This window comes from Lepidochelys kempii, chromosome 7 (genome assembly GCF_965140285.1).
Source record: "Lepidochelys kempii isolate rLepKem1 chromosome 7, rLepKem1.hap1, whole genome shotgun sequence".
Classification (NCBI taxonomy): domain Eukaryota; kingdom Metazoa; phylum Chordata; order Testudines; family Cheloniidae; genus Lepidochelys; species Lepidochelys kempii.
Window position 1 is genome coordinate 1,754,941 of NC_136386.1, and position 24,126 is coordinate 1,779,066.

Consider the following 24,126-nt stretch of genomic DNA (forward strand, 5'->3'; position numbering starts at 1 on the left):
GCATCCAAAGGGCAACTCCCATCTTTTCATGTGCTGTGTATTTATACCTGCTACTGTATTTTCCACTCCATGCATCTGATGAAGTGGGTTCTAGCCCATGAAAGCTTATGCTCAGATAAATTGGTTAGTCTCTAAGGTGCCACAAGTACTCCTTTTCTTTTTACAATTTGGTGTGAAACTGTGAGCTGTTGTCTCTAATTACTTCGGCTGAGCTACAAAGGGGTATGTTAAACAAAAACTGTTTAAACCAGCCTTCAAACCAATCATAAAAACATACCAGTCCAGGCAAAATTTCTACAAGCCTATCTGTTAATATAATTATGGTTATATTAAAATCTGATTTACTTGCCAACCAAAAATATTACTCTTTTTGGATAAGTAGCATTTTTTCAAGGGTGGTGGAAAGTAATCATCTCATGTTCTTTCAGTTCACCGGTTTTGATCTGGGATCTGTGTGTTTTAGGGAGAGCTGATAGCAAGTCTGTATTTAGGTTGACTAATGTTTTCCACTGTAAAAAAAATTTCCATAAATTTTTAAGAAGTTTGGATCCCTCTGTTTGCAGCAGACCTTGAAGATTCCTGACCTAGAGAAGTTCCTATTATTTGTTCCATGTAACCCTTCTCCTGGCATCAGTGGTAGGAGCCCCACCACCACCCTGAAATTGGGAGGAAAGGAAACTAGCCAGGGATTCTATTCCCCTGATCATTCCTTGGATGTAGCCCATTTCTTCCATCCATGCTTCCTCAAATAACAGGTGCTTTCTGCTCTCAAACAGTGCAGGTAGTTCTGTAGCTCAAGATTCAGGATTCAAACTCTGATAAAGATACACGATGGAGTGGTTGTTCCAGATGAATATAATAGAATTTGTGTTTAACTCATTTCCTAGGAAATTATATTTTAAAAAAATATTACGTTAAGAGTTATTTAGGTTGTAAAGTCAAGCACTCAAAAGTTGGGAAATGATAGGATTATGATTGCCTGTGCAGTCTTAATTCTGCCCGCTTGTGTGTGCGCATTACGCTACAGTCTTTAATTGCATGATTGTGTTACTTTTTCTATAGGACCCCGGCTTTATCCAGTGCACAGGTTGGACATCTAAGGAGGCAGGATTAAGGTTGCATGGGCATTACATACATTAGTAACATACATTTTTGTATGTAATTATTTATGGTCATATATAAATAGTGGCTCAAACAATGTTTTATTTAATTTGAAAGCCACTAAGAAGCGCACAGCTCTTTGACACTGCCATTTTTTTGTATTGTTCCATTTAACCTGGAATCTAAACAGGATTGGAATTCATGCCTTCAGAACTAAAAGATTAGCGAATAAGCTGACAGCACTATTTAGTCACTGAAAGCAACCTAAATATTTTGTAGCACAGGTAGGGACATGCCCAGCTGCCGTTTAACGCAGATGCTGAGATCTGCTCTACATAGGAAAGATTTAGCTAAGGAATAGATTTAGCTAAGGAGTTGCCCAGCACTCAAGTGCACCCCCCTCTCTGGAGTGTAAATCCAAAATTGTATCATCTTGCGCTGCACAGAAAACTATACAGCGTAAGCTTGTTGAAATTCGCACCATCCCTCAATGTAGAGGAAGATGTGCACAGCTTTTTGCCCCTCTCCCCCAGTTATGAATGCCACAAACTGATTTTAGAGAAAACGAAAACAAGTTTATTAAGTACACAAGATAGACTTTAAGTGATTATAAGGGATAGCAAACAGATCGAAGCAGATTACTTAGCAAATAAAACAAACACGCAATCTAAGCCTTAAGATACCAGAGAAATTGGTTACAAGTAGCACATTCTCACCCTAAATGTTGTTTTAGGCAGATTGCAGAGATTCTTGAAGGCAAGCTGGTCTTGCTTGCAGCTTAAAACTTCAGATATTTCATTCACAGGCTAGACACACTTCCAGCCTGGGCTCAGTCCTTCTCCCCCCCCCTTGTTTTTGTTTCTTAGATGTTTACAGCAGTCATCCTGGGTGGGGATTCAGTGACAAAAGAACCACGATTATGTCACTCCCCTGCCTTAAATAGGTTTTACATATGGCAGGAATCCTTTGTCTTCTAGTGTGATTCCCACCCCTGGTTAGTGGAAAAGTACTAATTTTATCATGGAGTCCAGGATCAGGGGACTTGATCACATGACCCTGCAGCCATAACTCAGTTTATTTGCAGTGTCCACAGGAAGGCTATCCAGGAAGGTGGAAAATTAGCATCTTCAAAGACCTATTGTTTTCTGTCTAGCGGGCGTTTTCGAGGTGTAAACACATTTGTAATAGGTTCATAGACAATATTCCTAACTTCAGATACAAAAATGATGCATGTATACTAATGATCATATTCAGTAGATCATAACCTTTCCAATGGTATCTCACATGACCCATATTACATGAAATACATCTTAGATATGCTATAATCATATTATAACAATATTTCTATGAGTAATATGGGGCATAGTGTCACAACAATGATTTTTAATTTTTCAGTATAAAAAATTCAGTTCATACTTACATTTCAGGTAAAATAATTCATGATAGAAGTTAGTGATGGAAAAGATCTATTGGGTCATTCAATGAATATCTGTCAAAAGTCCTTGTTCATTTTTCTAGTTCTGTGAGATCTCTCAGCAGTTCCCTTTGCTCAGTTTTTTTTTTTTTTTGAAGCACCATTATGGTAGAAATCTCTCTAAGATATTTCTTATCAACTTGATCTTCTTGGGGCTACAATTACAGGAAAACTACAGCATAATAGAAGAGATCATTAATGCTGTATCTAATTACAAAAAGTAAACCACAGAAAATCACCGTTTAAATTAAAAGAACAATTAACAATCAAACAGAAGCTGCCACCTTGGCAATTTAACAGTTCAAAACAGAAAAAGAGAACCTGCTTTCCATTAGAAAGAATTAGAAATTTTAAGGCTTCTGAGGTGAAAAGTAAAAACCCAAGAATTTTTATAAAATTATACAACTATGAAACTTTCCACTGTCCAGTGAAAAGCCAGTTCTTTCATCCCTATTTCATTGTGCTTGGCATCTGCTGAGAAGTATTGTTAAAATAGGATCGGATCCTCCCATCCCCATCCTCACTGAGATGCAGATGTCGTTATTACCTGGGAATAGTAAAATTGCAGGGGATTACTAAAAACTATTCAATTTTTAAAAAATATTTTTTAGTAAATATTTGGCAAAAGTGTTCTGGCTAATCAATGGAGTTTTCCTTTTACTCAGCTTTCTAAGTTCTAAAGTTTATCCAGATATGGTTTACTCCCTTTGGGATCCATCAGATTTCTAAAATCTGTCAGTATTAGAGTACAAAGGCTTTTAATAATTCATTAGAGAGCTGCCTGAGTAAAAGAACATAATACAGTGTTTGAGTGCTACGTGAATTTAGTCCAAATTTTGTTTCTTTAGACTTTTCATTTTGCTTGCCTGTTGACTCAACTTTTACCTTAAAAGTAGTTTTTAAATTTCCCATATAGTGATTTGAAAGCAAACAAAACCTGAAGAAAACAAATACCCAAGAGCTGCTTTCAGGTTTGAGATCAGGCTTCAATGCTGTACTTTTAAAAAAAAAAACCTTTTGTTGCTGCAATATCAAACTCCAAATAAAAATAGAATGGCTAGATCTGGACCCAAGGATGTGAGGCTACACTGAACTTGCAAACTTTACTGTCTCCTAGTTAGGCAGAAGACTAAGCTTTAATACCCAGGGTGAAAAATAACTGCATCATCACGCCCCCGTAGTACAGAGGGACAAAGTATGGGTGTATTGTTCGTGCATTGAATTCAACTGTAACTTTGTCAATCAACTTTAGTTTTTTAAAAAGATGCAACTTTGTATCTCATTTTTGTTGTACTTCGCCGTCAATACATTTTTTCCCCTTGTCTTTCCTATCCTGGATCTGTCTTTCCTTGCAGTTTTCAATAACTGCTGCTCCCTCTTCTGCTCTCTCCCTTCAACTCTTTTCATCACTTCCTCTTTCTTTTCCCCACTCTGTTTTTCCTTTCCTCCTTTGTCTCCCTCCTTTCTAATCCCCTACTTTTTCTCTTCTGATGTATCCTCTAAATCTCTCCTACTTCTCTGCAACCTCAACAAGATTCCAGGTTTCCCACTCAGCCGATTTGTCCTCTTCAAATTTCTGCTTGCTGTGGTGTGTGGGATTTAAAAGTCCTGTGGCTACTGTCCAAAACAGAGTTGGTCTTTAGTAGTCATGTTAGCACTAGCAGACAGAACATACTTTAAATGTTAATGAAACTTTCCGTGTTAACATTTCAAAGATAAGTTTTGAACTTTTGCATGACATTCTAACATGTAGGTGCAGCAGGTATTACTGACCCACTGTGGAGAAGTTCCATCTTCTATAAGAAACTTGTGTATTATGGTTTGCTCTTAAAATATTATATTTGCTAGTAGATATTGCTTTTCATAGAGTATCTACTGTAAAGGGTTGTTCATCTGTTGGTAGAAGTGTTGTTTCTGTAGTAGCACTGTAAACATTTTCATTACTGAAAATCCTGAAGTGTTGGAACTTGAGTCTGTTAAACTTTCTCTCCATCATGATTGTATGTTTTGGTATGAGCCTGTTGACATCTTGGTGTGAGGAAAAATGGCTTGACAGCCAGAGTCTCAGACCTTCTTATCAGCACTTGACATTGCATTCCACACAGCCAGTCATCTCAACAGACATATTCGACTCTGTTCCTAATATTTACAGTGTGAAGAGTTTATAGTGTGAGCCTAAGTATGATTTGGGTAATTTTTAATTAACTCGTTAAATAGGAACAGTTTATGTTCAGTTTTCTGTCTTCGTCTCACTCACACAGGATAATTTTGTACCATAATCTGAAATGAATGTACTTTTTGAAGTAGTCACTTGCTGGTGTTTTTTTTAATTCAAACCTGTTTCATATTTTTAAATTTATTTTTGTTTAAGCTGGGTACTGTGCATGTGAATTTAAGCAGTATGTTGTAAACTTTGTTCCTTTATTTACTAGGGCTTTTCTTCTGATACACTTTAAGGAACAAACTTGGTTGTCCATTGCAAGTCAGAACAATTACATTGTTGTGGACAGCCATGCTCAAGAAAATTAAGACTGTTTTGGGTGTATGGTAGACTGCAAAACATTTAATCTGCCCATTAGTATAAATGTCATGCAAGATTTAAAAAAAAATTGCCAAAGTGTTTCCTATTGCAAGAATAAAAAGCAACCACAAATGTCATCATAAAATTGAATTCTGTTGTTCTTGTAATTAAGGGCCCAAAGTTATGAGTTATTACTTTTAAGAATTGTGGCGGCATCAAGGCTATTTTAGGAAAAGATAGAACAGAGGACTGAGAGAATAAAATGAAAGGCCTAATGGCTAGATTTCTTCAGTACTCCGCAGAACTAAAACTTGCTGCAGCTTTTCTTAAGAGTACACCACTGGTGCAGACAGAGACTTCCTCTTTTTCTCTATTTGTGTGAATGAATTAAAATTTAAATTAATATCAGATATTGTCAGATACAGTAATGAAAATTAGGGAACTTGTTGGAATCTAATACTGTAATTGTAATAAAGTTACATTTATAAAGGGAAGTTATATAAGTGATACAGCTTTGGGAAAAATACTGTAAATTTTAATGATATGGTTTACCACCTAGGCAATCCTGTTAGGAAGGAAAGGGGTTGCATTCATATGGATTTATTTTAGTTGAGTGAAAGTGATGAAGTAAGGCTATCAAGTTAGCGAAATACACCTGTGCTGAAAGAGGCAGTAAATAAAAGGAACTGACACCAAACTGTGTGTGTGTGTTCCACTCTGTGGTCAAGTGTACTATTAATCAGAAATGCAACAGTTTGATTAATAATGCACAAATTCAGCTCAGCCATTTATACCAAGGTCCCACCCTTGTAGTAGAAGATGCTGTAATATACAAGCTCTGTATGTCCTTTAGGGCTAACCCAAGCTAAGCAGGTTGAGGATCTCTTGCTTCAACTTAGAAATATTGACCTCTCCAAATTTCAAGGAGCACAGTGATACAGTACCTTCTGGTTCCCTTCCCCCAGTATTCAAACTAATGGAACAAGTGTCTCCTCTTTGAGTGTGAGTTTTGGAGGGCAATCAACAAAATCTTTGTTCTTTGATGTTTCACAGTAGCTCATTTGATTTTAATGGGCTGCTTATGTGCAGGACCAGCACTTTACATTAATGCTTCTTTCCTGCTTGCTGAGCTAAACCATACAGAAACAATGTACAATTACAATGCAAACACGCAATATAACTTTATACCATGGGCTACAGATATAAGTAACATGCCGCATCCTACAAGCATTTCATCAAGACTAAACACGTTCTTATCAATTTAACATCTGTTTTAACAGTGCTAACACACAGGTAAGCCAGACTGGTTTCCAGCTATGCATTTGTCAGTGTTCAGTGAGGCCTCAGGGCCTTCGCATGAGCTGGCACTTGGTCTGGTAACATCATAACCAGCACCTGTCTTTTCCCGCACCTTGAGCCCTGCCAGACCCAGATGACGGAACTCCTTGAAGATAAGTCCAAAACTTTGAATTTGGCACATTATTGTATGGGAAGCAAGTGGAGGACAGGTTTTAATATGGCTAGTGCTGAGGAGGCATGCTGCTGCATTGTGTTCAAATTAGAGTTTGCTGAGGGCTGATCATTTCGTGCCCAAGTAAGCTGCATTGCTATTGTTCAGTTAGGAGGATAATGAAGGTCAGTATTACTTCCTGAGGCTAGGTCACCATCTGCCAGGATGGGACATTCTTTCCTTTCCAGCTGTAGAAGGTAGGATATGTTGTTTGTGGGCACTGTTATGCGTGAGCTTAACATGAGGAAGGAATCCAGGAGCTCTCTTAAGCTGGGGACTGATGTGACCAATTGTGAATACATATCTTCAGCCAGAGGAGACTGCACCATGGCTATGAATTTTTTTGAAGCGTTTTGCTCTGACAACCAGCATAATTTCTGTTTTACTTGGGTTTAGCTTCAGCCTTCTGACTTACGACAAGCACACAGCTAGCTTGATCAAAGTGATATTGTGGTGATAAGGCATTTGAATCAGTGATGTCTCCTCAGTTCTCCTGATGGCTGCCTGAAAATGTTGAATAAGACTGAAGAGAGAAATGAACCTTGTGGGCAGTGTTCTCTCTAATTTTTCCCACCCATGTGCGGAATGAATTTTGTTATGTGCACCAATCTGGAGGTGATGTGTGACACATCACCTTCATATTAGTGTACATAACAAAATTCATGTGGTGGGGTTGGGGCCGAGGGGTATGGAGTGTGGGAGGGGGCTCAAAGCTGGTATAGAGGGTTGGGGTGCAGGGGTGTGAGGGTTCCGGTAGGGGTGCAGGTTCTGGGGTGGGGCCGGGGCAGAGGGGTGCAGGGGGTGAGGGCTCCGTCTGGGGGTGTGGGCTCTGGGGTGGGGCTGGGGATTAGAGGTTGAGGGTGCAGGAGGGTGCGCTGGGCTATGGCGAGGAGAGAGGACTCCCACCCAGCTCTCTCTTCCTGCAGCAGCACCTGGGCTGGCAGGGAGAGGCAGCTCTTCCCGCTGTGGCAGCTCTGGGGTTGGGGCTGCAGGATTGACGCCCCTCCCCCGGCAGCTCCTAGCTGGGGTTGGGTTCAGGCCAGGGGAGGGCTGCCCCAGCTGCGGCAGAGTTGGGGCTGGGCTAGATTTGGGCCAGGGGAGGGGCGCCCTTGCCATGGCAGGTCCCCGGGCGGGTTCCCTAAGTGCCTGCATGGTGCTAAGAAGGCTGCTGCACGGGTGCACAGCTTACAGGGAACTTAGCTTGTGGGACTCTGCAAGTGAGGCATGTGGGGGTGGAAGTATAGTTTTCCCAGCACTACTTTTTGAATGTCTCCAGAAAGTACTCATGCCATTTTATCGTGTTCCCTGGAACCCTGCCACCTCCCAGAGATGGAGCAGAAACTCATAATCACCTCTTTTGAATGCTGTCTGGAGATCCCAGGAGAATGAGAATGGATATCTTCCCTTCATCCACCTCAAGAGATAATCCATCAACACCCCTCATGCTGTTTCTGTTGTGCCTTCTGGCCTGAATCAGATGGTGCAGAGTTGAGGATTTTGGCCTTGGCTAGATAAGCTTGTTGAAGTTAAAGATGGATACTGAAGCTGAATATTTATCTGATTTTCAATAGCCCTAAAGATGCCACATTATACTTTGGTGCATCTTTAAGGGTTTGGAACAATGGGGTCCTGCTCACATTGTGCACCAGAGCAACTATGTTGCCATTTGTTGTTGTATATAGTCAACTTATTGCTTATTTACACTTTGCTTCTCCACAAATGCTGTATTTTACCACACAAAATGGTAGTCCCTCTCTGCTTCTCAGCAAACACTACAATAGGCTGGTATTGTACGGAGGTCTCATATGCCTGACTTAATTCATTTTACAAAATTTATTACTGTGTATTTACTATAGAACTGAAATGGAACTGAGATAATCAGAGCAGGATGCTGCACACAGTGTTCTCAATTATGAAATTCCCTGTGTTGATGGGCTACGACAGGCTACTGTCTTCCGCAAAAAGGGAGTCGATGTGATGAAATAAAAAGGTTAGGTGGGGGTGGGTTTTGAAAAATCTTGAAAGCAAAGTGAGCTTGAACTTAACATGAAAGAGGAAGTCAGTAAAAGGATCCAAAGGTCTGTGTTTGTGGTAGACCTGATTAGAGAAGAGGAAGTGGAAGAAGATCTTGGTAGTTACTGTTTGAGGGGAAAGTACCACCTGCTGAAGTTTCTGCCCATTTCTGTGAGTCAGCTTGTGAGATCTGACAAGCTCATAGTGTAAGGTGGTACGGCTATTGGCCAGGAGTGTTTCTTATTGTGTCTGACGTAAACCATGTTTTTGTGAACCTCAGTAATCAGAATATGCAAGCACTGCTTTATTTATACATCTGACTCTGTCATATAATCTTAAAAACTTTGTTTACAGGCAAGTAGATCATAGAATCATAGAATATCGGAGTTGGAAGGGACCTCTGGAGGTCATCTAGTCCAACCCCCTGCCCAGAGCAGGACCAATCCCCAACTAAATCATCCCAGCCAGGGCTTTGTCAAGCCTGAACTTAAAAACTTCTAAGGAAGGGGATTCCACCACCTCCCTAGGTAACGCATTCCAGTGTTTCACCACCCTCCTAGTGAAAAAGTTTTTCCTAATATCCAACCTAAATCTCCCCCACTGCAACTTGAGACCATTACTCCTTGTCCTGTCATCTGCTATCACTGAGAATAGTCTAGATCCATCCTCTTTGGATCCACCTTTCAGGTAGTTAAAAGCAGCTATCAAATCCCCCCTCATTCTTCTCTTCTGCAGACTAAACAGTCCCAGTTCCCTCAGCCTCTCCTCATAAGTCATGTGTTCCAGTCCCCTAATCATTTTTGTTGCCCTCCACTGGATGCTTTTCAATTTTTCCACATCCTTCTTGTAGTGTGGGGCCCAACACTGCACACAGTACTACAGATGAGACCTCACCAATGTTGAATAGAGGGGGACGATCATGTCCCTCGATCTGCTCGCTATGCCCCTACTTATACATCCCAAAATGCCATTGGCCTTCTTGGCAACAAGGGCACACTGTTGACTCATATCCAGCTTCTCGTCCACTGTCACCCCTAGGTCCTTCTCTGCAGAACTGCTGCCTAGCCATTCGGTCCCTAGTCTGTAGCGGTGTATTGGATTCTTCCGTCCTAAGTGCAGGACTCTGCACTTGTCCTTGTTGAACCTCATCAGATTTCTTTTGGCCCAATCCTCCAATTTGTCTAGGTCCCTCTGTATCCTATCCCTACCCAGCGTATCTACCTCTCCTCCCAGTTTAGTGTCGTCCGCAAACTTGCTGAGGGTGCAATCCACACCATCCTCCAGATCATTTATGAAGATATTGAACAAAACCGGCCCCAGGACTGACCCTTGGGGCACTTCGCCAGATACCGGCTGCCAACTAGACATGGAGCCATTAATCACTTGTCATGTAGGGGGAGAAGGATCTTCCAACCTTAGTTAATTAATGTATAAACTATTCATATTCTTGCTAAGCTAACTGACAGTAACATCAAACAACATTTTTGGCAGCATACCTTTTCTTACTAATGTGACTGTCATCTGTAACCGCTCCTCTGCCTTGAAGAACATTACAGTAGAGCTGCTCTTGTAAGTCCTCCTTTTGGGGAACAGTGCTCCATGGAATCTGCGGTCAAAAATGCTTCTTTATGCCATGTAGTAATCTTCTCTCATTTTACCATTGATAGTTTTGGAAAGGAAAAGTAAGATTTTAATATCTCCTTGTATTTCTCTTGGTTTTTCTGCTGTGTCACTTTTGAGAGCATGACAAAAACGGAACTCATTATTCAAAGTGATTACATCTGTGCTGACTTCTTGGTTACTTTCTTTACCACCGCTGTGCACTGAAAGCACCAGTTCATAGAGGTATCCACAGTCATGCATACCATCTTTTTCCTGAGAGTTTATAATTAACTCTGAACCCAATAGATCTGACAGTGCAGTGTGACTGAGCAATGGTCCACTGAAGTTAGGTTCTAGAGTTTTAGGGCTTTTCTGCAGGGAGGGGTAATGCTCTGTGCAGGGATGTGATTTCTGAAATCAGTGTTGCACATTAGTTGGTGCCTTTAGATCATGCTAGTGTCCTCTAAGTTCCGTAGTGCATTTTAATAGTACTGTTTCAAACAAACAAGCACTCCAGCAGGGTCTACATCAGTAATAAGCAAAAGGTGGCCTGGAGGCCAAATGTGGGCCTGCCAAGGCTTCCTGTGTGGCCCGCCAGCTCGCATATAAATAAAAATATAAAGTTTTATAAATAAATTCACGAACAGTGATGTGCTGCCTATCATTTGCCTATGGCTTCCTTAGTAAGTAACTGACTGGCTCTTAAGTTCTCACAATGGCATCAGCTACGATTGAGCTAGGATGCCACTCACTTTTTCGTTAGTGATGGAAATGGACCAAAAAATGAATGCGTGGGAGTAAACCTCCAAAGTCGACAGCAAAGACTGAGCTTTTAACTCAAACTGGAGAGAGGATTTTCTTTTAATTATACCATCTCATTAAAACACAAAACCTTTGTGTTTGATATGCCAAACTGTTGTACCCGCCTGTAAGGTTGTCACCGTGAGGCGCCACTTTGAATCAAAGCAAACAAATTTCAACACAGCCTATCCTCCTGGCAGTGTTGCAAGATGTGACAAAATTGATACTAAACTGGGAGGAGTGGTAGATACAGAGGGACCTAGACAAATTGGAGGATTGGGCCAAAAGAAATCTGATGAGGTTCAATAAGGATAATTGCAGGGTCCTGCACTTAGGACTGAAGAACCCAATGCACAGCTACAGACTAGGGACCGAATGGCTAGGCAGCAGTTCTGCGGAAAAGGACCTAGGGGTGACAGTGGACGAGAAGCTGGATATGAGCCAGCAGTGTGCCCTTGTTGCCAAGGCGGCCAATGGCATTTTGGGATGTATAAGTAGGGGCATAGCGAGCAGATCGAGGGACGTGATCGTCCCCCTCTATTCGACATTGGTGAGGCCTCATCTGGAGTACTGTGTCCAGTTTTGGGCCCCACACTACAAGAAGGATGTGGATAAATTGGAGAGAGTCCAGCGAAGGGCAACAAAAATGATTAGGGGTCTGGAACACATGAGTTATGAGGAGAGGCTGAGGGAACTGGGATTGTTTAGTCTGCAGAAAAGAAGAATGAGAGGGGATTTGATAGCTGCTTTCAACTACCTGAGAGGTAGTTCCAGAGAGGATGGTTCTAGACTATTCTCAGTGGTGGAAGAGGACAGGACAAGGAGTAATGGTCTCAAGTTGCAGTGGGGGAGGTTCAGGTTGGATATTAGGAAAAACTTTTTCACTAGGAGGGTGGTGAAACACTGGAATGCGTTGCCTAGGGAGGTGGTGGAATCTCCTTCCTTAGACGTTTTTAAGGTCAGGCTTGACAAAGCTCTGGCTGGGATGATTTAATTGGGTATGGGTCCTGCTTTTGAGCAGGGGGTTGGACTAGATGACCTCCTGAGGTCCCTTCCAACCCTGATATTCTATGATTCTATGAAAATCCTGAATTCTCCATATCACACTTCAGATGTCATTCTCACAACATCAGCACGAGTACAGGAAAAAGCAACAGCTGCCTCTCTTCTGATAATGTGAGTACTAGCTAAAAAGAAAGCCTTTTCTAGATGCCGAGCTTGTCAAAGAGTACAAGTTGTAAATGCCAGAGATAAAAACAAAGATGACATTGTGAAGCAAGTTCCCCTGTCTGATTCCATGGCAGAGCGAAGATTGGAAGTAATTTGAGGATGGTCTGTCAGCACTGCTTTCTGATTTAAAAACACCAAATACATGTCTCTTGCAATGGACAAATCAAGAGATTTAAGTGATACTGGACAACTATCGCTGTTCGTTAGATTTTATGATGGTGAAATTTTCAAGGAAGAATTTTTGTGCTTAATACAGTTAGAAACCTAAACCACAGGAGAGAGGCTTTTTTGGAAAAATAAAAAAGGTTTAGATCTGCAGAAAGCAAGCTTGCTTGCTACAGACAGAGGTCCCTCCATGAGAGGGAAAGAGAAGGGCTTTGCTTCAAGTCTGGCTGCAATATATCCTTCATTAAATACACTTCACTGTGTTATTCATCAGACTGTCCTGTGTGATAAGTTGTCTGGGGACTTGAAAAAACCAATGGATGTTGTGAAGAGATTAGTGAACTACATATGCTCAACTTCTAGCTTGCAACATCGTGTTTTTAAAGCTCTTTTACAAGACGTTTCAGCCAAATATAGTGACCTGTTGCAACACAGCGATATTTGCTGTTTAGTAGGGGGTATGTGTTAGAGATATTTTGTGCACTTTAAAAAGAAATAATAAAATTCCTTCCAAACCACAAGACCAATAAGGCTTCTGAGTTCCTAGAATTTATTAATGATGTCCCCTCTATGTCACAGGTATCTTTTCAGTACTGATCACTTTAATTCCCTCAATTTGCAGCTCCAAGGCCGTGCAAGCCATGTTGGGGATCTGTTTGAAAAAGTGTTCCCCATCAGAGGAATCGTGCAATCTTTCAGACAGATTTAACAGGAAAGATGTTGCATTTTCCCACATTGAGTGTTGTTGCTACAGGTGAAACCTCGATGAAAGCAATGCAAAAGTTCCTAAATGATCTGATTGAAAATTTTAAAATCTTAAGGGATTTGCTTTTATTTGTTCATGATCTGTTTTTGGTCTCTGCGGATGGACCTTGCTTTTCTGAAGCAAAGAACATTCTTGTTCTTCTTCAAGTGCTTGCCCATGTCCATTCCAGTGTTGGTGTGTGCTTGCCTCCAGCACTGCCACCAGAAAGTTTTCCCCTCAGTGGTATCTGTCGGGTTGATTCTGGTGCCCCCTGGAGTCGCATGGTCATGGTGCTGATAGAAAGGGTCCTGACAACCCACCACCCTCTCAGTTCCTTCTTACTGTTGCTGGAACTAGAGTTTGTTCTTGTGTTTCACATATACTCCTTCAGTGGACTTGGATTCTTTTATTTTGTATAGTCATCTCTATTTGTAGTTGTTAAATTTCAGTTATTAAGACAGTTATTTAGGATAGCAAACCCCGCTCAGCGGGGTAAGTTCCTCTGGGCACTAGGGATGCCTCGGTCTCCAGAGTTTGTCTTGTGCTTCATGCCACAAGTCTGTCTGTGACCCCCCATTCCAGCTGTCTAAGTACCTGGGGAAACTCAAATGTGGAAACACTGCAAGATCTGCAAAAGCTTCAGGCCCTGCACCAAAAAAGATAGACCGTTAGGCTTAGGTTTCTCCTCATGGAGGCAGTACTTAGTCATCCCTCGGAGCTGAGTCACTCCGACTTCTCTTAGGAGCGTCAATACTGCTTCACATCTCTGGCACTGGAAAAGGATGCTCCTTCTGCTTCTCAGGACTCCTGGCACTGTCCATCATTCCCAGTGCAGAAGATGATGATTATGGTAAGGGACTCTCAACACTGTTCTCCACTGGTGCCGAGAGAGAAGCAGAAGAAGATGGACAGAAAGCGATCCCCCAACTCCGAGGTCTGCGGGGCAAAGAGATGGTAGCAGAGTGCAACCCATGTTGGGCCACTCTGAGGCTCCTGTAACTTGTCTGGTGCTGTTGACTCCAACCCCGGAACAGGCACCATTTACTCTGGCACCGATGGACTCTCCACCACAATAGAGGAAAAGGGAAACCAGTCTTGATGGCACAGCCTGGTCCCCTCCCTGCCAGCACTGTTTGCCAGCACTGCTCCTCCCTGATCTTCTAAAAGGGAATCCTGAGAGGCAGAGTTGTATGTCTCCTGCAGGAGCCAGCATCAACACTCCACCTGACATCACCCGATGACAGACCCAACCCAGGGCATCCCACCTGCAGCTTGGCTACCTGCACAGTGGCAGATGCCAGCACAGTGGCTGTTCTGGAACCTTTGGGCTTTTCCTCCAATGCAGGGGACACATACTAGAAGGTCTTACTCCGTTGTATTGGAATCTAGAGCACCTCCACTTCTTCCCTCGGAGCAGAACCCTAGTTCTAGTACCAATCCTGGTACTGAATATCAAGACCCAGAACTGTGAGACCCATCCAGTGCAGACATTCTGCTCTCTTACATACAGTGCAACTCCTCTACCTTTTCTCCCCCACCTGTCCTTCCTGAACTGTTTATACCCATCCATGATAGTGCTCCAATCATGTGAGTTACCCCACCATGTCTCTGTTATTTCAATCACATCATAGTTCTCCTTCTTCCCTTTTTAAAAGATGGGCACTATATTTGCTTTTTCCGATCATCCGGGACCTCCCCCGATTGCCATGAGTTTTCAAAGATAATGGCCAATGGCTCTGCAATCACATCAGCCAACTCCCTCAGTACCCTCAGATGCATTGCACCAAGCCCCATGGACTTGTGCACGTCCAGCTTTTCTAAATAGTCCTATTCTTTCACCATTGAGGGCTGCTCATCTTCTCCCCATACTGTGCTGCCCAGTGCAGCAGTGTAGGAGCTGACGGTGAAGACCGAGGCAAAAAAAGCATAGAGTACTTCAGCTTTTTCCACATCATCTGTCACTAGGTTGCCTCCCCCATTAAGTAAGAGTCCCACACTTTCCCTGACCACCTTCTTGTTGCTAACATACCTGTAGAAACCCTTCTTGTTACCCTTCACATCCTTTGCTAGCTACAATACCAATTGTACTTTGGCCTTCCTGATTACACCTCTGCATGCTCAAGCAATATTTTTATACTCCTCCGTAGTCCAAGTTTCCACGTCTTGTAAGCTTCCTTTTTGTGCTTAAGATCAGCAAGGATTTCACTGTTAAGCCAAGCTGGTCGCTTGCCATATTTGCTATTATTTCTGCACATTGGGATGGTTTGTTCCTTCACCCTCAATAAGGCTTCTTTAAAATACAGCCAGCTCTCCCGACTCCTTCCCCCCCCTCATATTAGCCTCCCAGGGGATCCAAGTCTGCTTTTCTGAAGTCCAGGATCCGTATTCTGCTGCTCTCCTTTCTTCCTTTTGTCAGGATCCTGAACTCGACCATCTCATGATCGCTGCTGCCCAGGTTGCCATCCACTTCTTCTTCCCCTACCAGTTCTTCCCTGTTTTGTGAGCAGGAGGTCAAGAGGAGCACAGTCCCGAGTTGGTTCCTCCAGCACTTGTACCAGGAAGTTGTCCCAGACACTCTCCAAAAACTTCCTGGATTGTCTGTGCACTGTTGTATTGCTCTCCCAGCAGATGTCAGGGTGATTGAAGTTCACGATGAGAACCAGAACTTGTGATCTGGAAACTTCTGTTCGTTGTCCGAAGAAAGCCTCATCTACCTCATCCTCCTGGTCTGGTGGTCTATAGCAGATGCCAAACACGACATCACCCTTGTGGCTCTTGCCTCTAAACTTAACCTAAAGACTCTCAACAGGCTTTTCTCCAGTTTCGGACTGGAGCTCTGAGCAGTCATACCGCTCTCTTACTTACAGTGAAACTCCTCCCCCTTTTCTCCCCTGCCTGTCCTTCCTGAACAGTTCATACCCATCCATGACAGTGCTCCAGTCATGTGAGTTACCCCACCAAGTCTCTGTTGTTCCAGTCACATCATAGTTCCTTGACTGTGCCAGGACTTCCAGTTCTTCCTGCTTGTTTCCCAGGCTTCTTGCGTTCGTGTACAGGCACCTAAAATAACTAGCCAATTGCCCTACTTTCTCAGTATGAATCAGGAGGCCTGCCCTGTGGCACCCTCCTCCTTGTGTTTCCTCCCAGTATTCTACTTACCTCAGGGCTTAGGTCTCCACCCCCCGACAAACCTAGTTTAAAGCCCTCCTCACTAGGTTAGCGTGCCTGCCAGTGAAGGTGCTCTTCCCTCTCTTCGTTAGGTGGATCCCATCTCTGCCTAGCAATCCTCCTTCCTGGAACAACATCCAAAGGTCAAAGAATCCAAAGCCCCCTCTCTGACACCACCTGTGTAACCATGCATTACCTCCACAATTGAATGGTCCCTATCTCGGCCTTTTCCTTCAACAGGGAGAATGGACAAGAACACGACTTGCACCTCAAACCCCGTTATCCTTTTTCCCAGAGCCACATAGTCTGCAGTGACCTGCTCACGGTCATTCTTGGCAGTATCATTGGTGCCCACATGGAGAAGTAAGAAGGGATAGCGGTTTGAGGGCTTTATCGGTCTTGGCAGACACTCCATCACATCCTGAATTTTAGCTCCAGGCAAGAAGCACACATTACTCAAGTTTCCCGGTCTGGACAGCAGATGGGTGACTTGGCCCTCCTTAGGAGGGAGTCCCTGAACACCACCACCTCTCTCTTCCTCTTGGGAGTGGTGGTGGTGGAACCCCCTAGGACAATGGATCTCATGCCTTCTGGTCTCTTGCCTCAGATGACTCTTCCAAACCATTCTCCACCATAGTACTTGTGCAGAGAGCCTGAAAACGGCTTCTTACCTCTATTTGCAGTGGGGGTACACAGGTTCTCCTCTTTCTTCTTCTGGAGGTCACATGCTACTAATTTTCTTCCCCATTCTGCTCTGTACTACCCTCTCTGATTCTTCAACTTGCTGTGCCTGCAGTGCCAAACACTGACTTCTATACAGAAAGTCTTCCTTTTCTCTGATGCAATGCAGGGTTGATACGTAGGTCTCTAGTCCTTTAACCTTTGCTTCTATCCTCTGGGAGAAAGACAAACATGGCACATCCTGTGCAGGTCACAACAGTTGATCACTCAATATCCATATTGTCTTCCTTCTAAGAGCTTCTTCAGATGTTGTATTTACTGCTCACAGAAGCTTGAAAGGCAAAAAACTTTATCAATCCCATATCAATGCCAGCTATGTTAGAAGAAAAAAATTGAATTTCTCAGTCATGAGATGAAATTTTACTTCAGCAGAAAATTCTGTTACCCTATGGTGATTCGGAGAGTTAGTGTAGTAAAATATGGTAGGTCTTTCATGTTATGACTTCTAGTAATAGTCTCTACCTTTGTTGGTTTGTTATGTTACTGACTTGTTCTGGTAATAATAGTAGCTATGTAATAATGTAAATATTTCATTTGTGGTGCAATTCTGGAATGTTAACATGCCTAAATACGATAGCTTTTGAAAAATGTTCAGCAAATTAAAGTCTTCAGACTCTGCATCCATGGAAGTGAAGGGGCAGATTTTTTTTATTTGCTCATATACTCATATGTGATGATTGATTGTCTTGAGGAGTGAACTGCATTTAGAGTTAAAATTATTGCATCCCTGGAGCTAAATCTGTGAAAAGGTGCCATAAACACCTGAGTTGCATTTGTGTGTACAATTCAGCATTTCCAACTGGTAGCATTTAAAAGTCCCAGATCTACTGTGCTCCAAAATATAAGGCAAAGTAATCATGCAGGTCTTAGATGATGCCTTGGTATTTACAGCCAGTGCACTGTACAAGAGTGGGGCACAAATTGTGCTCCTAAGCTTATATAGTGGATATCTCTGTAAGGAAGTATCAAAAAGTGTTTTTATGCTTTGCTCTATCAACCTTGATATATGGCATACAAATTGTGTGTGTTGGTACACACCCCTCTAAAGTTCTGTGATCAAATTATCATGGCAATGTTCTTATTAAAAACAAAGTAAGTTTTTAATAAAAATTTAAGTGGGAAAACTCTGTTTGACATGGCCACTATAACACTCCTATGCATGGTTCATGTATGCTTGATGTAGTAGAGTGTTCTTGGAGAGAACTCCCTATTTTGATACACTTTTATGTAAATACGGAAATGTTGATAAATCTGATCCAAATCCCAGGCTTCTTGCTTTATTTCTTCTTTCCCTTCAGCAAAATACATAATAATTCTCAGGCCCTTGCGCTTCCCTGGTCCATCCAACGTCTCAGTCTCTAATATTTTTCATTCATCCCTAGTTGTTGTTGTCCATTCTTTCTTCCACTTGAAACATTTTTTCCATACGGGGCTGTGATTCTCTGGTGTCTTGAGCTAGCACTGCACATTGTTCTTTATGGTAGTCTGCCAATATAGCCATTCTAGCTGTTGGTTGGGCTTGTCTGTAGTTTTGATTGCATAGTTTCACTTTTCTCTCCTTGGAAGGAGACTGTGAGGTTTTGGTTTGATTCTTTTTGTACTGCCATTCTTTCTTCCACATAGGCAGAAAGAGTGGCCCTAGTACCATTCTTTGTCTTCAGCGGCACCATTCAGCTTTATCTTTCTACTTTTGCTTGTTCCACTCTTGATTTAAAGAAAGTTATCTGTGCAGATGCAGAAAAGACAGAAGTTTTCAATAAATATTTCTGCTTTGTATTTGGAAAGAAGCAGGATGATATTTTCATGTCATATGATGAGGAACTACTTTCCAGTCCATTAGTAATGAAGGGGGTATTGAACAGCATCTGCTAGGGAATAAAACAAAAAACGAAAAAACAGCAGACCAAGAAAACTTGCACCTGATTCCTAAAAGTTGGCTGAGGAGCTCTCTGGCCTGCTTATAAAGTTATTACTTCTCAAAGTCGTTGTCAATAGGGAATCATGAAATGGGGGTATTCTGAGTGGGGCTCTGCAGGGATTGATTCCATATGTGATGCTATTCAATATTTCATCAATGATCTATAGTAAATATAAAACCATTGATGGTAAATTGTGGAGAACCTATAGTGGCAAATGATGGCAGGACAGCTATACAGAACAATCTGGATCACTAGTTCACCTGGGCCCATTCAAACAGAATGTGTTTGAATATAGCCAAATGCAAGGTCATAATCTCGGATCAGAGCAGACTGTCCACTTTGACCAAGAGATCTTTTTCAAACAACTGAACATACCATAAGTCCCCAGTGCGACACTGTGGCAAAAAGGCTAACTCAGTCTTTGGATGGATGAACCAAGGAGTAGGGAAGTGATTTTACCTCTGTATCCAGACTTGGTGAGACTGATGCTGGAATATTGCATCCAGTTCTGATGTCTACATTCTAAAAAGGATGTTGAAATTTTGGAGATGGTGCAGAAAGAGCCATAAAGATGACTTGAGAGACTGAAGAAATGCTTTACAATGAGAGATTTAAGGAACTCAATCTGTTTATCGAAAAGAAGATTGAGATGGTAACCTGATTAATGTAATGGGAAGAAAATACCACGTACTAAAGGGCTGTTTTATTTTTTATTCTATAACAGTCTTGGAAAATCTAGCTTAGCTTTAAATATCCAAACTCTTTCTGTACATAAGGAAGCGGATGAAAAGTGTCTGTAAGATTTTAATAGGGTGGGATATAAAATAGAAAAAATATAGTGGTATTACCAAATGTGATCATTTTGATTCTTAATGACTTATTTTAGTAAACAGTAATTTCACCTTTAACTGATTTTTTTCTTTGTTTTGCAGCTCCAGTAATTAACAGATTTAACAGAAGAGTATCAGGTAAAGTTTCCCTTATTATTTTAATACACTTCTGAAAAGGTTTTAAATGTGTGCTTATTGAAAGCAATGACTTTCCAGTTTGTGGCCTATTAACACTTGTCTGTTGTATTTAGCACATAGTAGTTATTGTATTTAAATTATAATTCTCTCTGTTTATTTTAGAAATCAATAGATTGCAAATGATAGGTTAGTGGAAAAACCTTTTTCCTATTAATGACAATTTCAGGCTTTAAGGCAACTTCAACATTAATAACCATTCAGTCAGGATACATTTCTGAAGACATATGTCACAGGGGCCACAGAAAAGACTCATCTAAATAACTCTGGGAATGTTTCAGCTTCTTTCATTTGAATCTGCTTCTATTTCTTCTTGCTAATCTTCCAGATTGCTGTCAGTTTTATCTTCAGCACAATGCACAAAATAAGGCCTTCTCCAATAGTCAGTTTTTGTCACTGTGTCTAACCTGAAGAGATAGTTATCTTAAGAACAGCAGATGCCTGCACCATGCCTCCAGAAAATAATAGCTAAAAATTAGACAGACAGGTGGGCAAGGTAGTATCTTTTATTGGGCCATCTTTTGTTGGTGAGAGAGACAAGCTTTCGAGCCACAGGGAGGAGCCTGAAGAAGAGTTGTGTGTAGCTCAAAAGCTTTTCTCTCTCACCAACAAAAATTGGTTCAATAAAAGATATCTCACCTGTCTTGTGTCCCTAATATTCTAGGACCGACAGGGCTACAGCTACACTGCCATAGCTAAAAATGTCAGATTTGCAAATGTCCATTTGTTCAGGAAGCATAATTGATGCATTTGTTCCCAGGCATAGTTCTTCCACATGGTTAAATATTTTGCAACTTTCTCATTTGATTTTACCAACTGTTTTGTTCTTTTTTTTTTTAAGTTGACATTGAAAGTGAGTGCTATTGAACCATCAGAACTCCACTGTTCCGCCAGAGCACAGCACAAATCATCTTAAATTCTCTTTGATTTTCATTTAACTAAACTTGGATAGTTGTCCAGGAAATTAGTTAATGTAGTTCTACTTTTAAAAGTACTTTTGTGAAAATGGCATTGTGAGTTCCCTGTTTATTGTCTGTCAATTATTTCCAGTTCAAATATTCTCAGTTTTTAAATAAAAAGATATTTTTTCTAAATCATCTGTGCAAATTCAGCCTGAGGTTAGATAGTTGGCGTGGGTCCTTTCCTGTGATAGTGAATGAGAAGGAAGGATCTTTTAGGATCTTTGTATTATTTTCACATGTATAGTCCCCTTGTGACCAAATTATGTCCTCATTTACACCTAGGCAGCCCTATTAGTCTGCAGTGCAATTGCTCAGGTTCAATTAAGGGCATGATTTGGAGACAAGGGTGTTGCCGCACATAAGGAAGCGGACCATAATCAGAGCTTTTTCATTATTTTGACACTAGCATATATTTTACTATTGCAGTGGTGAATTTGGAGGGACAGTGACAACTCATTAAAGCACCTTATTGGGGTGGTCTCAAGCCATTTTACGTTAATGTAAATATTAAAGTAATCCATCCTGAACCAATAACTGGTTAAAAGCAATTAAATAAAATTTTAAATAAGAAAATGGAGCTATTCCAGATGTCCAAAGGCTGTGAACTCCATAGTGTAGGGGCAGAATGGCTAAGTGACCATCGAAAGGGGACATACAGGCATTTCACTGCATCTTCAGTGTTGAAGTATTAGTGGTCTCATTGATGATCAGTGCAATAATGAGTCTTTATTGAGAAACAGGATATTTGTTTATGCTCTATATGTTAGCGTGAACTTGCAGCGAATGTAAAACCAGATTACTAATGCACGCAACTGGGCTAAAATTATGTTTGGTAATATGGTTGCAACTTCATCTTTTTCACTGCACATTTTTGATAAATTTATAGGAGTTGTAATAGCAATAACTGAACCTTATTATATTAGTTACATGGAGCTATCATACAAATGTGTGATTAAAGCTGCATGTCTTATACTAGTTTTTGTTAGTCTTATGTTTTTAAAACCTCTTCATGATAGCTTTCTTTGACAGGGGAACACGCCTTGTGGATGGGGGGAAGCAGTAGACATGGTATATCTTGACTTTAGTAAAGCTTTCGATACGGTCTTGCATGACCTTCTCAAAAACAAACTAGGAAAATGCAACCTAGATGCAGCTACTATTAGGTGGGTGCAAAACTGGTTGGAAATCCGTTTCCAGAGAGTAGTTATCAGTGGTTCACAGTCATGCTGGAAGGGCATAACGAGTGGGATCCTGCAGGAATCCGTTCTGGATCTGGTTCTGTTCAATATCTTCATCAGTGATTTAGATAATGGGATAGAGAGTACACTTATAAAGTTTGCGGACGATTCCAAACTGGGAGGGGTTGCAAGTGCTTTGGAGGATAGGATTAAAATTCAAAATGATCTGGACAAACTGGAGAAATGGTCTGAAGTAAATAAGATGAAATTCAATAAGGACAAATGCAAAGAACTCCACTTAGGAAGGAACAATCAGTTGTACACATACAAAATGGGAAATGATGGCCTAGGAAGGAGTACTCCGGAAAGGGATCTGGGGGTCCTTGTGGACCACAAGCTAAATATGAGTCAACAGTATGACATTGTTGCAAAAAAACCGAACATCATTCTGGGCTGTATGAGGAGGAGTGTTGTAAGCAAGACCCCAGAAATAATTCTTCCGCTCTGCTCCGCGTAAGATTAGGCCTCAGTTGGAGTATTGTGTCCAGTTCTGGGTGCCACATTTCAGGAAAGGTGGACAAATTGGAGAAAGTCCAGAGAAGAGTAACAAAAATTATTAAAGGTCTAGAAAACATGACTTATGAGGGAAGAGTGAAAAAACTGGATTTGTTTTGTCTTGGAAAGAGAAGACTGAGAGGGGTCATAACAGTTTTCAAGTATGTAAAAGGTTGTTACAAGGAGGAGGGAGGAAAAATTATTATTGTTAACCGCTGAGGATAGGACAAGAAGCAATGGGCTTAAATTGCAGCAAGGGAAGTTTAGGTTGGACGTTAGGAAAAACTTCCTAACTGTTAGGGTGATAGTTACCTAGGGAGGTTGTGGAATCTCCATCATTGGAGATTTTTAAGAGCTGATTAGACAAACACCTGTCAGGGATAGTCTAGATAATATTCAGTCCTACCATGAGTGCAGTGGGCTGGACTAGATACCTTTCGAGGTCCCTTCCAGTCCTATGATTCTATAAGGTAAGCTTCCTCCACTCTTGGCTTACATACCAGGCCATGAACAGAGGTGTAAGATAAGCATGGACAAATTAATTGAGGATGAACAAATAAAGAATAAGCGATGGAAAGAGTATTTTGAAGACCTGTACAATGTCGTGAACACAGATGAAAAGCTCCCGGAGAAGCTTCCCAGTACAAATATGGGAGACAAGATGGTGGAACTCTTAGAAGACACAGTAAAGATCTCAGTAGAAAGCTTGAAAAAGAAAAAAGCACCAGGAAGTGACAACATAATCGCAGAGCTGTTGCAAGCAGGCAAGGAACATGTGATAAAGGTGATGCACAAGTTATTTAACAAAATTTCCAAGCAAGATCAAGTGCTAAGTGTATGTGAGAAAGTGATAATACTACCAATCTATAAAAAAGGAGTTAAGAGTAAGTGAAAGAACTACAGAAGAATCATTGTATTGAGTATGCTGGCAAAAGCATCCGTCAAGACGTTGCAGAGGAGAATGAAGAGGTATCTGAATAAAGCAGTGCTTGCAGAAGAGTGATTTGGATTTAGACAGAGGTGAAATACAGTAGATCAACTATTTGTGATAAGACAGGTATTGGAGAAATACCTAGTGTGATGCTGTCTACCCTGGTGCCAGCTCAGGACTGGGCTGGAGGCTAGTTCACTCATAAGCTAATAGAAATTAAAGGAGCAACAAAAGGTATTGTAGTATAATTAGGCCAATTCATTTGTGTATTAGTTTAGTTAAAAGAAATGTTAAAGATACTGTCTTCATTTGTCTATAACCCATTGATTGCTATTGCATTGCATTATGTATATTCCTGTAACTAGTTAACCCTAGATCAAAAGTATGTGTCAGTGTTAAGATGAGAATATACTTGATGTGTAAACTTCATGAAAACTAATGAGGGATTGTTGTTTGCTGTTACATTAATTACAGGTTTCAGAGTA

At 41.3% G+C, this 24,126-nt stretch overlaps 1 protein-coding gene across 1 annotated transcript in view; it reads left to right on the forward strand.

Moving 5' to 3' along the window:
* The window catches only part of PRKAR2A (protein kinase cAMP-dependent type II regulatory subunit alpha), a 156,829-nt gene that overhangs the window by 42,623 nt on the left and 90,080 nt on the right, over positions 1-24,126 (forward strand). Inside the window, exon 2 of the mRNA XM_073350887.2 lies at positions 19,923-19,958. Coding sequence (XP_073206988.2) covers positions 19,923-19,958 — 36 coding nt within the window. The remainder of the gene's footprint in view (positions 1-19,922; positions 19,959-24,126) is intronic.